This window comes from Lepidochelys kempii, chromosome 1 (assembly GCF_965140285.1).
Source record: "Lepidochelys kempii isolate rLepKem1 chromosome 1, rLepKem1.hap1, whole genome shotgun sequence".
Lineage (NCBI taxonomy): Eukaryota > Metazoa > Chordata > Testudines > Cheloniidae > Lepidochelys > Lepidochelys kempii.
The window spans coordinates 141,166,179-141,182,564 of NC_136380.1; the positions used below are offsets into that span (position 1 = coordinate 141,166,179).

The following is a 16,386-nucleotide window of genomic DNA, read 5'->3' on the forward strand; positions in this document are numbered from 1 at the left end:
TCAAACTACGCTTTTATTTATTTATTTATTGGGGGGGGGGGGGGGCAGTAGTTTTGCCATGATCATGGGGCGGGGGGGAAGCTAGGAAACAAGTCAGACTCAAATGAAAATGTATTTCACTCTTATACATGCTATACACGTCATGCAAGTGAGGTAATCTACAGGTTATACAATGACACCATAATAAAATATAACATCTCAGGTGACATCTGCCAAACACAATATATCAAGCAAAACAAACATGATTCTTTTGTTTTGGTTCTTTTTTTTTAAATTTTATTTAGGAAACAACTGTAGGACTAATTTGGAAGACACGATACCATGCTACAGCTTACTGAACAGTCACTAGAAAAGTATTTTGCTGAAATACACCAACATAAAAAGAACTATTGTTATAGGCATGTTTTCTTTATATACTCAAACACAGGTTCATTGGCTACTTCAATTTTTAAACAGTTGCTGGCTTTAAAAGCAGAAGAACGTGGCTACAATTGAGACCAAGCTACACTGTAAACTTCTCTACATATAAAAGTTTCTACTTTTTTGTTAGTCTCCGAACAGAATTGTAGTGACTTTTTTAAAAGATTTGGACAAAAATGTCCTCCAGGCAGCACAGAATATAGCATAAAAGTTACCATAGCTCACCAAAAGAAATAAAACTAACTAAAATACATTGTATGGCACATAATGTCTACATTTTACATTCTTGATATGAATTTTCCCATATAGATGTTTGTTGAGTACTAAGGAGGCTAATATTGTTATATAGGTGAAAATACTATGTGAGAGAGCGTGTCTCACAGACTTAGTATTTCTGTTGCAATATCTGTCTATTGTTTTACCACTGATTATATTTTTTGTTGAGTCTGTAGGAAGACACAAAATAGTTATCTACATGAATGAAAGCCTGCTGGTTTTAATAATTGATCTCAAACAGTTAACGCAACATTTATCTCAATCCCATGACATACTTGCTTAGAACTACTGCAGTTATGTAATACATATTAGAGAACTGTAATGGATATTATGCCTACATTGCCTACAAGTGTTATATCAAGGGAGTTTTAAAGACTTCAGCAAGAGTCAACCCAAGGCTTTATTAGTATTAACTAACTACTTTGTCACTATTGACTTTAAAAAAAAAAAAAAAAAAGACAAAATAGTCATGTGTGATGCATTGTAGCAGGGGGATAAATTAACCCTCCACAGTCTGTAAGGAGGATCCTTTGATTCCAGCAGTTGAATAATTATTTGTTTTCATGCTTCCTCAGTTCTAGTTTTGCAATTATACACCTGCAAAAAAGAGTTGCTGAGAACTCGTCAATATTTTTCCCCATTTAAAAAAATAGGCACAGAGCTAAAGTACAGTACATTATTTAATTTCAATGCACTGTGGGTAAACCTCAGAGTATTTACAAGAAAATTACATCAAGTACTTGTATGATAAAACTAAAGGAAGAATGATTTTAAAATAAAACGCACAGGGTAAAAATCACAGTGAAGTATTCAGATGAAATTTAAATTAAAAAAAAGTAGTAAGAGCTTTATTAGTAGATGAAGCCCAAATTCTGAAGAACAATGAATCTTCCCTGAAACCAATCAAGGCTATAGATTCCTGCCATCTACCAAGAACAGCCAGTTATTCAACATACCACTTGGGAAGACAAAGTTATATTCAGCTCTGATTATGTGAAATCCAGTGTTCAAAAGACTGCAGAAGCTCTTTCTGATGACAAGCTCGTATTTTACTGCCAGCAGCATGACAGGACGTATATCCTCCACAAATACTTCCTCTGTCAATTAAAAACACACCCAAACAGCTTATATAAGTAAAATGGCTCCAATTTTTATAATGGAGAACTGATTCTCTTGCAATAAAGTACAATGCTACAATTAACATTAAGACTACCATTATATCATACTGTATTTCACTTAGCTTGCAGACTTTCCAGGAAAAGGACTGTTACTTAACTGTCAGTACGATGCTGCGTACATCTGCTGCACTGAACCATAATAAATGGCAATCACTCCCACATTCCACTTTGCTGCGTACTTAACTGGTCCTGCTTTTAACTGTTCTCTCTTTGTTATTAAATTGAAATGAGATATAATTAAGGACTATCATAACTAATAGGGGGAAGGGTGCATAGTTCTTTAACGAAAAGAACACACATCTATATTTTTCATTATACCCTTAGTTTATCACTAAAATGTTTAAGTTAAACAGGTAACTTCAATTGCTTTAATGTAACTAGTTGATTTGGGTACCAGAGCAGATTAACAAAAAGTCTTAAACATTTTATTAAGTACTGACTACTGTCTGTATAATTCAGAAATAAAGACACTGTCCTCTGCCAGACACAGAATTTACATCTATAGTTCCGAACTATACAGTGAGTTCCTGCACTGCCAGCATAAAACCAATCTGGATTCCACTTTCTTTCTACTCCTAGCTAGCTCCCCACTCCTCCTGGCTGTGGTTAGAAACCAGGAGCAGGGTGAGGTAGGGCATGACAGGGGTTCCCAACAGGGATGAAGTGGGGCCAGTAAAAACTTATTATAGGAAAGCATAGTGGTGTGACCCATCTTTCCAACAGCCAAACAAGCTTTCCCCTTCCTTCAGGCTGCCCTCCTTACCTATTTATTATCTACAGAGTACCAAGAATGTGCAAGGCGCTTTACAGACTAGTATGAAGACAAAACACCTATACCAAGAAAGTTATAATCCAAGTAGTCACTGAAAGGAAATTGCAGGAAGACGAATGGGCAAACTCAAAGAGCAAGGTGAGCAAACACTGAGGATGAGACATATCTTGTAAGTTCCACACTTTTCCGATTATCTTTATGTGGGGTTTATTTTCCTTTGTTCTGTTTTTACATCTTTTCCTTTCATATTTTTGTACTTTTATTGAGGATTCTCATTCATCTGACTAGTTAACAATTAAACTGCAGAGAGCTCTAGAGTTAATAGGCCTTTTGGAACAGGTTGTGTCATAAGGAGACCTTGACAGTAGAGAGGGTGGATGTATGACAAAATGAGTAAGGACAGAGGCTCCAAGCATACAATCAGAGGCTATATGAAAAGAAGCACAGGCACAAGATTAGGAGGGAGCACAACATGAAGTGAACAGTTATCTGTCCTGCTTGGGCACAGCACAGGGAGCAAGAAGAGATGATGAAAGGAAAGATGAGTGGAAAGGTACAAGGGAGTGAAGTTGTGCAAGTCCTTGAAGGATACAAAAAGGAGTTTGAATTTGATACAGGTGGCTAAAAAGTTACTCTAAAACCTAGGAAAATGCTCATTCCCCAAAATGTTCAACATCTGGAGATTAATCAGTATTCCAAGGGTTCACAAGGTTTCTCTTGTGTCACTTTATCTAAAAAAATGGAGCAGAAGTGTTCAGAGAAAAGAACACTTATGTGATTGGGGAATTTTATCCTAGTAGATTTCAGGAAGACTAGGATTATTTGGTTTGAAAGGGGAAGAGTAAGTAGTATGATAGGGGTATAAAAAAGAATAAAAATGTAGAGGAAGCTGAACATTATTCATATTTACCCTTTCCCATAATACAAGAATAAGAGGAAATTAGAAGAGAATTTATAACTGATAACAGTAAATGCTTTTTATGTTACATTTAATTAATCTGTGAAACTCTTGGCTGCAGGGTATTCTGGCAAAAAGCTTAGCACATTTCAGAAAAGGATTAGATTATTGTTTTAAAGAAGGAGTAAGAATAGCATCTGCAAGTATACTAGCTAGGGTAAAGTTACAAGAACCATCACTTCTCATACCTTAGGGCTTAAGCTGGTAAACATCTTGGGTCAGGAGGAGTTACCGTTAAGATCCGGAGAGTTCTGCTTTGTTATACATAGGAGCATTCTGAGGGTTTATACCTTGCGCTGAGGGACACTGTTTAGCGCAGACTGCACTCTGAAACAGGATTCAGGACTAAGTGGACCATTCATCTTTTCCACTATGCCAAATCTTACATTCCTAATTAGTCTACTCACGGAAGATTATGCCAAATTTAAATGTCCAGGAGCCTAACTCTCCACATATGCTGCTCGTACTACTGGATTAACCTAAAACATGTGCTATCTACACTCCCAACAACTTGTCATATTTTAGATATTTCTCACAATTTTATACCTTCATCTGTACAACAGAGTCGTGTGGTTGTCAACAGATGGAGTTAAGTGTATTCTCCTGCCCAGGACTGTTAAATCCATCAATCAAGTTTTTGTTACAATCATCCATGCTAATGTTTTCACTGGATATCTTGGAGTAAGTGGCCTGTCCTGTGAAATCCAAGAGATCTTCAAGAGCCTTGGCATTACTTGTTCCATTTTGGTCCATAGAAACACCAGGAATGAGTTCATTCATGGGTGAAAATTCTGGGATAGATATAAGTTCTTCTTTTGAAACAGGACTGTATGAAAGACAGAAAGGAAAAAGCAGAATAAAAGTCTTGTAAGCTCTTAGTGTTCATGAAAAGGTTTACGACAGCCCTGAAAGCTGTACTATTTATCGTCAGAACAGGTACAACGTGCCATGGCCCAACTCATACACAGAGGGGCCAACTTATAGAGGAGAGAAAGTAATTCTGTCTTCATACTCCTTAAACGTTGGCCTTGGTGGTGGCTGTGTGGTATCGACACAGTCCAGTAGGAACTGGACTGAGATTACAAGCTCATTTCAGAGAGACTGGATTCCAACTGGTGACCCAGAGGTTAAAAAAGCTGAGTATTCCACTCTCTGCACCATCAGATTCCTTATATTTACCATTTCTAATTGCATCTTAGTAATTCTGGGCCTGATTCTGCAAAGGTTTACACACATACTTAACTTCATGAACAGCAAGTAGGCCCATTGCCTTCAATGCATACATTTCAGTTAAGCTTGTGGATAAATCTTTGCAGGATCGTGGTCTCAGACTGAAATCTGTACTGCGCAAAATTAACAAAGATATATTTGACCATGTGAAAATTGTGAAACCATGTGAAATTTAAAAAGCTAACTTTTACAGAACAAACTAAATACAGTACAACAAGGGAACTGAAATTCTAAGGTTGCTGGAAACTATAATTCTGAATTCCTTTACTTTAGTAAAATCTCATATTTAATATTGCATTAATGTAATAATCAATGGGTCAAATTTGGCCATATTGCAACTCTAATTACTTCAACAGTTATGCAATGGATCCATTTGTTATGATGTTAGGTTCATTTAATTTTCAGTTTTTTCATGTTGTGTCTGAAGATTATACCAAGATTTTAACAAGAAAAATCTTTTATTAAAATTGCATTTGAAATGTCCCCATACCCTTTCGACTATTTGTTAGAGAAACAGGAGGAAATAAGTGAAGATTGTAGACATCTGTATATCAACGTTTGGCATAGATATAGAATATATTTATAACCTTAAATATAGTGTTCATTCGCCATTAATATTATAACTAAAAATTAAATGAACCTAACATTGTAACAAATGGATCAATTGCATAATTACTGAAGTAATCAGAGTTGCATCAGAGCTTAATTTGGCCCATTGATTAAAACAACCTAGATTAATGCAATATTAAATATGAAATTTTACTAAAATCAAGGAATTCAGGACTATGGCTCCAAGCAATCTTAAAATTTCAATTCCCTTGTTGCACACACTGCACAATAGGAGTCTTTCACTCACGATCCTGTAATGCTTGTTTACTTGCTTACTTCATACTGTTTACTTGTTGCCAAATATTTGTTATATTAACATGAATTAAAAGATTTAAGATTAAAATAATTGAAAATGTGTATGTAGAAATTCTAACCTGCAGCATTATTTGTACAACACAATGACTTATATGCCACTGCTTTATAGTTCTAATACAAAACAAAATCTGATATTTGAATACCCATTTTCACAGCAATACAGCATGTGAATTCTATGGACAATCCAAAATGTTTGGGCATATTTGTGTGCACTTGGCAAGTGAGAACAATGGAAAAGCTTAATTATTTTGCAGGATATGAGAGTGAGATAAGAGATTGTAATTATCCTTAGATCTGAAAGTGCATTTACTTCTTGAGAGCATACTACTAGTCAGAACATACAAAGAGTAGTTACACAGGAGTCCATATTTGGGGTTGGGCTGTGCAGAGAGATAGACAGATTAACAAATGAAATGAGAGAACTGCATATATTTTGGTGGGTTGGTTTTGGTTTTCTGAACAGTTACTTAAAAGTTGTGTGTTTCATGTGACGTGTACCTCACATCCATAGACTGAACCTCATCTGTTGAATCATCCATGCTGTTAGATTTCCCATCAATGGCATCCAGCTGAATAAGCCCCGTAACTGACTTAAGTCCATTAGAAAATATATCTCGAGAAAGTGTTTCAGCAGCAGCACATCCTAAGCCTTTACTCTCCTGGCAGGCTGTCAGTCCATTGATTTCTATAAAAGAACATCATTAGGAAATATGACAGTAGCAGTGTTTATATTTAAAAATCACAAAATTATTTGAGTCATAAAAATTAGAGATGAAAGTGACCCATCATATTATCTTGTCAATCACCCTGCTATTGTAGGACAATTTGAAAAAGAAACAAGATAATATATTATCTTTTACAACATGCACAGAGAAGCCGTAGAGAAGGGGAAAAAATGCAGAAAAGTGACACTTCACTATTTACACATTTTTCATTTATCATTCTTTTATATATATATGTGCTGTTATAAAACCAAATTAAATGCAAAAGGGACTGTATTTTAAAAAAAATGTTGAAAAAGCATGTCAAACTTGGCTGTAGGGGAGAATATTTCTAGAGAATCTACAGAACAGGAATGTAGACTACAATGAACAAACAGAAATTTGAAGGCTAGAATAACTTTTATATAAATGCTATCTGGGACATGCTGTGGAGTAGAATATTACCCCTCAGGATAGCTGTCTCCTGCTTCTACATTTACCATGCTTTGATAAGCAAAAGATGTTCTATTTTCTTATGTTTAACATATTTACACAAATGTATTTGTTCCTTTTCTGAAAGAAAACACAGCATCTATGACAATACAGCACTATCTAAGGTTATGGATTTTTGTTTTCAAGTTAACAACACTGCATATTGGTCAAAACAAAAATGAAAGGCTTTTTACCTGTTTGACTGAGAACAAGAGTTTTTGGTTGCTTTTCCATAGTCAAAGTGGATGGTATCTCCAGTTTTGGCTCGTCCTTCTGTAACCAAATAATGTTTTAACTACATTAGATGCAAGGTTCCAAGATTCAAGGAATTGACTGGACTCAGAACCTTTAAAAATCTCTGCTGGTTAAGAAACAATTGTTCCTAGAATGTTTTTCCTCAATTACATTCAAGCACATAGCAAAAACTACAAAACACAGAATTTGATCTGTAGGCTGCATCTATCGTAGAAGTATTCCCTACACTGCCAGAGTAGTTACTCTGAGAGTACACATGGCCTCGTGAAATTATCTTCAGTTCCCTCTTTGGGATACAGAGGCACAAGGTGTGTAAGGAAGATATAAAGGGAAAAGCAGAGGCTCAAGTGATGGTGGTAGGGGAGTGGACGGGATAGGACAGTGCCAGAAGGGGATCAGAAAGTTGACTGAGATGGACGGGGAATTCCTGCATGGCCAGGAGAATGGGGGTTGAAGACAGACAAGATGCAAGGGATGTAGTTTAAATTAGGCCACAATTTTTTTAACTCATTTTGGAAATACCTGGCAAGGATTGTATGGTGCTGGTCATTCTTTCCTTAATAATTCCCACCGATCTGTGAGGGCTGCCAACAGCACTCTGGACTTCCTGCCTGGCCCCAGCTCATTGCTGGGTCCTCACTGCCCTTCTCTCCTATGAAGGTTAAGAAGGGGTGGGGATACAAGTTTGTCTCCCTGCTATACCAGAAGGTAGGAGCCCCAGTTCCCCAGGAGATGCCCTTCCCATACATCCACTTCCAACTGGTACATCAGGGAACCGGATCCTCCATGCAACGAGTAACTCCACTGGATACCTACTAAGCTCCGACAACTTGAACCTTTCCTCCTGACCTGTCCCACCAGGTCCCTGAGCTTCAAAAAAACCCCACTCCGTCTCAGCCAGTCTGGCCGTGAGAGAAACTCCTTCCCAGTCCCCCCAAAAAGCAGCTGGTGTAATGTCCACCACAGACAATAAAACCCAGTCTTATTATGATCCATGGGTGAGAGCTGCTGTTCCTGGGAAAGAAATATAAATACATGGGCTGTCAAGAGATTAAAAAAATGAATTGTGATGAATCGCACTGTTAAACAATAATAGAATACCATTTATATAAATATTTTTGGATGTTTTCCACATTTTCAAATATATTGATTTCAGTTACAACACACAATACAAAGTGTACAATTCTCACTTTCTATTTATTTTTTATTATAAATATTTGCACTGTAAAAATAAAAACTTGTATTTTTCAATTCACTTACAACAAGTACTGTAGTGCAATCTCTTTATCGTGAAAGAGCAACTTACAAATATAGATTTTTTTTTGTTACATGACTGCGCTCAAAAACAAAACAATGTAAAACTTCAGAACCTACAAGTCCACTCAGTCCTACTTCTTGTTCAGCCAATCGCTCAGGCAAACAAGTTTATTTACATTTACAGAAAATAATGCTGCCCGCTTCTTGTTTACAATGTCATCTGAAACTGAGCACTGGTATTCGCATGGCACTGTTGTAGCCAGCATTGCAAGATATTTACGTGCCAGATGCACTAAAGATTCATATGCCCCTTCATGCTTCAACTATCACTCCAGAGGACATGCGTCCATGCTGACGATGGGTTCTGCTCATCATCCAATTCAATCATCCAATCCAAAGCAATGCAGACCAATGCATGTTCATTTTCATCATCTGAGTCAGATGCCAACAGCAGAAGGTTGATTTTCTTTTTTGGTAGTTTGGGTTCCGTAGTTTCCGCATCGGAGTGTTGCTCTTTTAAGACTTCTGAAGGCATGCTCCACACCTCGTCTCTCTCAGATTTTGGAAGGCACTTCAGATTCTTAAACCTTGGGTCAAGTGCTGTAGCTATCCTTAGAAATCTTTAAGGATTTCTCTGGTACCTTCCCTGCGTTTTGTCAAATCTGCAGTGAAAGTGTTCTTAAAATGAAGAACATGCTGGGTCATCATCCAAGACTGCTATAACATGAAATATATGGCAGAATGCAGGTAAAACACAAAGCAGGAGACATACAATTCTCCCTCAAGGAGTTCAGTCACAAATTTAATTAATGCATTTTTTTTAACAAGTGTCATCAGCATGGAAGCACGTCCTCTTGAATGGTGGCCGAAGCATGAAGGGGCATACACAAGTTTAGCATATCTAGTACGCAAATACCTTGCAATGCAAGCTACAAAAGTGCCACGCGAATGCCTGTTCTCACTTTCCGGTGACATTGTAAATAAGAAGAGGGCAGCATTTTCTCCAGTAAATGTAAACAAACTTGTTTCTCTTAGCGATTGGCTGAACAAGAAGCAGGCCTGAGTGGACTTGTAGGCTATAAAGTTTTACATTGTTTTGTTTTTGAGTACAGTTATGTAACTAAAAAAATCTACATTTGTAAGTTGCACTTTCACGGTAAAGAGATTGCATTATGGTACTTGTATCAGGTGAATTGAAAAATAAAATTTCTTTTATCATTTTTACAGTGCAAATATTTGTAATAAAAATAATACAAAGTGAACACTGTACACTTTGTATGCTGTGTTGTAACTGAAATCAATATATTTGAAAACGTAGAAAAACATTCAAAATATTTATTAAATTTCAGTTGGTATTCTATTCTTTACCAGTGCGATTAAAACGGTGATTAATTTTTAAAATCGCTATTAATTTATTGAGTTAATTGCATGAGTTAACTGTAATTAATCGACAGCCCTAATAAATACCTTTGTGACACAAAGGCCCACAGGTGGTTCACTACTCTGTCAGCAACTCGTCAGGCCTGACATGCTCACTACACCTCACACACTGTTGTCATGTTATATACCCAAAAAGTGGCATGCAATATATCATTTGAAAACTAGTAACTCACTGATCATTAATATTTTTGCATGATGTATGCATGGAGTGTGTACAAAGAGTTATGGATATGTGCTGGAATTATGTTCTCAAAAATGTGTTTGGCAAGCAATGCATAAGCACAGATTGCTGTAGGCAAAAGAATGTGCATTTGTTTGTCTGACCCACCTGGTCATCAGGCAGAGACAATGAAGGCACATCTAGATAAAAGATTTAAAAAGGCCACCAACCTAGCATATGGGGGAGACTGCCCCTGAAGGGATCTGAACTTCAAATGGCAGGTAACAGAATCAACTGACTGTACACAATATTACTGTATTAGCAAAGTGTACAGAGGAAGTTCTTTTCTGAACGCTGATGACACGCTGGTGATTAATATCATTGTGAAATGTATGTATTAACACTCTGTGAGAAAATATGAAAAGGAGTACTTGTGGCACCTTAGAGACTAACCAATTTATTTGAGCATAAGCTTTCGTGAGCTACAGCTCACTTCATCGGATGCATACTGTGGAAAGTGTAGAAGATCTTATTATATACACATAAAGCATGAATTTATGTGTATATAATAAGATCTTCTACACTTTCCACGGTATGCATCCGATGAAGTGAGCTGTAGCTCACGAAAGCTTATGCTCAAATAAATTGGTTAGTCTCTAAGGTGCCACAAGTACTCCTTTTCTTTTTGTGAATACAGACTAACAGGGCTGTTACTTTGAAACCTGAGAAAATATGGACACTTAAGGACATTATGCTTTAAAGTCTGTAACCAAAAGCAGGGAAAAACAGGCTTCTCCCAGACAGGTGAGACGTTGGCTCTCTTTCTGTCTCCAATGACATTAAGCAAGGTGTGACCAAAAATAATGGAAGCACCATTTTACATACGAATCAGCAGGGGGGTGGGAAGTCCCCAGGAAGGGAAGACCAGCATGACGTAATCCTGGGTCTGGGGACAAAAGAGTGAGTTTGGGAAGATAATATAAAGCAAGAGGAAGAAGCCATCATGGCATCCATCACTAGGCAGACGCAAGGGACCAGAGCTCTTGCAAGCTGACAAAGACAGGTCCTTTAACCAAGGGGGTTGAAGTTTCTGGGAACTGAATACAAGTGAGAAACCTGCTTCTGCAAAGATCTGTCACCCAGGAAGACAAAGGAAACCAGCACCTTGTACTTCTGTGGAAAGTCCTGACTGAGAGAAAGTCAGAAGTGGCTGGAAAGAAAAAGATTGGTAAGAAATCTACCTCAAACAAAAGGCTGTAGCTTGTTGAATTAAGTCTTAGCCACTAAAAAGTGTATTTTTACTTTTGTCTGTAACCCTTTCTGTCTTTATTCCTTCTACTTGCTCTCACTTAACCTATGCCCTTTTGTTAATACCCTTGTTTTATTTTTACAAAAAAAACCCCAACAACTCCTCAGTGGTATGCTTGAAGGGAAGGGTGTATTTACCCCAGTTAAGGTAAAAAGCTCTAATCGGCTTTTGTCTCTTTGAATGAGCAAACGAACTATATTATTTCTCTGAGTGTTCCAGAAGAAGGCAGGACACTTCAGGGTAGACAGTTTTGGAGAAATTTGGGACTGGGGGTGTGTTAGGGTCACTTGGCTAGCAGTAACCAAGGCTGCTAGAGACCAGTGTGTGGCTGTGGTGAAACAAGCAGGCAGTTGGAGTCAGTTGCTGAATCAGGGCTGCTTACCACATAGATACTCAGGACATGCTTGCAGGCACACAGGGTCACTGGGCAGATCGTGGCACAATCCCTTACTGGTCAGGGATTGCACTCAAAAATCTCCTCCCTCCCCAAGGCGCCCATGGATTAGTGGCCCACCTGTGCCATTTCCAATCCTCCCCTGGCTCAGATGAGATCCCCCTTCTGCCTCCTCAACACAAAGGAGGGAAACCCTTAAAGGAGTCATGACTCCCATTTGTTCCTCCCCTCATATGCCTAATGTCTGGTAGCTTTTAGAGAAATGTGGAAGGGAGAGAGGATTTTTTCTCGTTTTGTCTTTTTAAAGAAAACTAAAACAACATTTTATGAAGTAAAAGTCTGAAGTGAGAGTCCAATACTTTACCTCTGTCCATTAAGTGCTGGTGCATCATCAGGCACCTCTGCTGTTAATCCTGCCCCGTGATCAGAATTAACATGGAGGAGCACAAGAGCTCTATGACTGATTAACTGAACATCATCAAAATGGAGGAGGTTCATTGCATAGGCAAAAGTCACAAAGATAGCAATTCTCAGCACTACAGTTCTGAACAATATATACGGCTCACCCCCTCCACTGCCTCAGAGCGTAGTACTGACCTCACGGTGCTGCCACGACTATAGTGGGTCTTAATTCTAAAATGTATTGAAAGAATACGAATAGAGCATTTCTAGTCAAAGCATTTATTCTGTAGGGAGCAACCCTACAGTGCTCCTCCTCTGCAACCCACACGGGAAATATCTGGGGAGCGGGGTGTGTGTGTGTGGGGGGCACTCTGTTCCATACCTTTACTTCTGGTGTTTCACTCTTTCTTGTTCTCTTCATTATTTCATCTATTCGCTAGAAAGCAATGTAAATCAATCACATCAGAAGGTTACAAGGCAGACATGCTATGTAGCTGGGAGAGAGGACTCATGGGATTGGTAATGGGTAGCAGGAAAGGTTGATTTAACTCTGGTGTCACAAACCTATCTTCGCCCTCACTAGAAAGGAAAAAGATGACAGAAGGTACATCTACACTGCAATAAAAGACCTGCAGCATGGTTGTGGCTGGCCTAGGTTAGCTGAATTGGATTTACATGGCTAAAAATGGCAGTGCCGGTGTTTGAGCTCAGGCAGGACCCCAGGCTCTAAGACCCCAAAGGAGGGTGGGGTTGAGTCTCAGAGGATGAACTCCAGCCCGAAGGCATACACTGTAATTTCTGGCCCTGCAGCCCAAGTCCCTGTGAACCCAAGTCAATTCATCCAGGTTCTAAGACTCGGTGCTGTGGGATTTTTATTGCAGTGTAGATGTACCCAGAGAAGAAGAGGGGAAGAAGAGAAGGGACCTCTCTATGCAATCACAATTCCAACAAACTGAATTTCTCACCAGGTGCAAATTAGTAGATAAAAAATAAATAAAAAGGTTTGTGATTATGAGCTCCCTGTGCCCAGTTCCTGAATGAAAAATTTGTCAGCTGAATACTAATTGCTCAAGTGTCTAACTACTGCTTCTTCAGACCACAAAGTCAGCAGTAGTCCTCTAATATTGCAATCCATTTGCTATTTAAAATGAAACACTATTATATAGTTGTACCAATTTTGTTTATTTTGGGGACAGGGGAGAACAAAACATGTAAAGTTACTCCTGTCAGAAATGTGTCAGATACAGCTGTAAAATCCATTTTTTCTTCTTGTTAATTCATCAAATGCATTATGTCTTTGCCCAGAGAGTTATATACTTAAAGTAAACTATTTTAGATTTAAAGACATCACTTCTAGTTCTTGTGTTCCAATGTACAAGTGGTTGACCCTACTAAAGTTAAACCCCTCCACCCTCCAAGACTAATAATTTGGAATGAAACTGGAAGAAAACACACAAAAGGGAAGGCTTTTATAACACCTTTCCAGGCATCTCTTAACTAAGCTAAAGACAAAGATTTCTACAAATCTGGGGGAAATTCTGTCCGGCCACCCTCAGGCATGCAGTGTGACTACGCACTACATGGATGCTTTGCAGGGTGTGGATATGGAGTTACATAAAACCACCAGCCATTTCCTTACATGAGGGAAACAGCTGCAGTAGTGGACAGAGTGGCTCTGCTGTTGCTCCTCCATCCCCTCAGAGTAGGGTGGGAGGAGAATGCTTTTTCCAACTGGATAACATACTCTTTTTTTCTGCAGAGTTCAAATCCACTTTCTCAATTAAAAACTGCATATTTATTTAACGCAAACACACCCCTATTACTGTTTTTAACTTTCTGTGGCTTATAAATTTGAGTGGTAACCACCACTCCGCTTGTATGTTATACCCTCTTCTCCTACCCTTTGTCTTGTCCATTTATACCCATTCTCCTACCCTTTGTCTTGTACGCTCCTCAGGGCAGGAACACTCCAATACTTTGTTTATACAGTGCCTAGAACAATTGGGCCCCATTCTCAGTGGACACGTAGGCACCGCCATAATATTTATGAATTAAAAATAATAATAAAAAAACAACTTATAAGTTTGCTACAAACTCTGAGGTACGTTTCTCTAGGTTGAAATATGTTAATATGTTAAAATATGTTAATATGTTAAAATCCAGTTAATATGGATTAGGTTTAAAAAAAACCAACAACCCGTGAACTCTGCCTACTCAACTGAATGTTTGCTTCGGATATTTTGGGGCAGGTTTCTGGATTTATGTATATAAAATAACAAAGGTACTAGTTCTTTTAAATTGGAGATGAACATCTACCTTCTTTCTCTCCAGTCTTTCTTGCTCAATCTGCTGCATGATTTGTTCCCTTTCCAGCCGCATGTGTTCAGCTGCCTCTCGGGCCTTTGCTTCAGCTTCTTCTCTCTAATTAAAATGTGTAAGTTAAGGTAGAGCGTTATTTATTTTAGACAAGTTATCAGATTCTATAAAATCTTGCATAGCCTGCCAGGTATGTATTATTGGCATATCTCCACCAGCAAGCATCTTACAAAAGAGGAAGAGGAAGAGTTTTCAGTTTCATTAAACTGCATGTTCCATTTTAAAAGGAATCACTGAAGAAATTTCTAGATTACATTTTATCTTCACTACAGTGTCCCTCTGCTTTCCACCTCATCTGAGAAGCAATGGACTCTAAGCTATTAAGTGGTCTTCAATAACTTTTCCACACTAGTAGCTTTTTATAACGTTCATAAATAAAGATGGGGCCCCAATTTTCTGAAATGATGAGCATACCAAGTTTCCAGTGATTCAGCTGGAGTTGCTGTTCTCAGAACATCTGAAAAATCAGGCCCATTGCCTGTAGGCAGATTGTATTTTAGATTTCTGCTCCTTTAACAGGAATTCTTGCAAGAGGTATCTTGTACCTGTTTTTCAAGCTTGGCCTGCAGTTCTTTTTCTTGCTTTTCCTTTAGCATTTTTTCTTCCTCAGCTCTCCTTCTGGCATCCTCTTCTGCTTTTCTCCTAGCCTCTTCCTCTTCACGCCTTCTTTCCTCCTCTCTCTTACGAGCTTCTTCTTCTAGGCGAATTCTCTCTTCTTCTGCCTTTCTTTTCAGCTCCTCTCTCTCTAGCCTTCAAAAACACATTTAAAAATGCAGCACATGTTGCACTTCGTTTAACACAGAACTCAAAGGCGCACAGAATGCATACACTGTACGTACAGAATGCAATTTGGCTGCGAATATATGCTTCTACATACGTTTGTATGGAATGGGCTCTGACACAATGGAGGGACTGGCCACAACTCCATAGTTCAAGTTGCAACCAAGCTTCCATTCTAAGCCTTATTTTCACCCCATCTAATGTTTTGCAGGGATAACATTTCCCTTTGAACATTGATGTGACTAAAGTAGGACAGAACAAGAAATGTGTTTGTAATTTCAACTACAGTATGTAGAACTAACATTTTTCAAGCTCTGAGTAGTTAAAAAGGACCCTTATTCCCACTTTTGCCTTATGATAGCCTCACCTCACTCCAGTCCACCTGAGGAATACAGTTATTTTTGAACATACAAATGCCCTCCCTTGGTGAAAATAGTGAGAGACAGCCCCAGAAGGAAGGGAAAGCACATACCTGACAATGCCTCCTTCATAAGCTTTCTAAGCTGTGTATTTGCGATGCTGAGGGTCTGACAGGTCCCATTTTGGGATCAGGAAAGAATTTTTCCCATTGGGCCAAACTGACTGAGGCCCAGTGGTTCAATCTTTTCACCCTCCTCACAGCATCATGGAGTTAGATTAAAAGAAATAGGATTTGGAATTTTAATATTAGCAATTTATAGGAACGGTTAGTTTGTCACAATTTTCAGCTGGTGTCCAGCGTGGTGAAAGGCTAAAAGAGCCAGCTTCCTGAGGTAAGAGACACCTGGGATTTTGCTAGTGGCCCTTGCATCTCTGGGAAAAGAGAAGATCTGAAATCTTTGCAGACCAAACCTTCAGTATCATCTAATCCCCTCGGGGGGAGAGGGTGAGAGATTCAGAAGTGGGCTATGTCGTAGGGGTAGTCTGAGCAGGTTCTCTCCCCAGCTATTGATTATATGATGTGAGACCTGCAACTGCTGAGTTAAATGTGTGGTATGATGGGTGGGACACACATAATGCGCTTCCCCAGTGTTAAGTCAATAAAGTTGTGGCCTGCTGCTTAAATCCATCCCTGTTTCTGTT

General features: G+C 38.6%; 1 protein-coding gene across 7 annotated transcripts in view; it reads right to left on the minus strand.

The window, feature by feature from the left end:
- MAP7D2 (MAP7 domain containing 2) overlaps positions 1-16,386 on the minus strand; it is a 124,602-nt gene continuing 108,216 nt past the window's right edge. For all 7 annotated transcript variants that reach the window (XM_073357040.2, XM_073357020.2, XM_073357061.2 and 4 more), the window contains 7 exons: positions 15,090-15,294; positions 14,485-14,589; positions 12,551-12,604; positions 7,146-7,224; positions 6,257-6,443; positions 4,151-4,430; positions 1-1,793 (listed from right to left, as the gene is read on the minus strand). In XM_073357040.2, the coding sequence (XP_073213141.1) occupies positions 4,181-4,430; positions 6,257-6,443; positions 7,146-7,224; positions 12,551-12,604; positions 14,485-14,589; positions 15,090-15,294 (880 nt within the window). In that variant the 3' untranslated portion in view covers positions 1-1,793; positions 4,151-4,180. The remainder of the gene's footprint in view (positions 1,794-4,150; positions 4,431-6,256; positions 6,444-7,145; positions 7,225-12,550; positions 12,605-14,484; positions 14,590-15,089; positions 15,295-16,386) is intronic.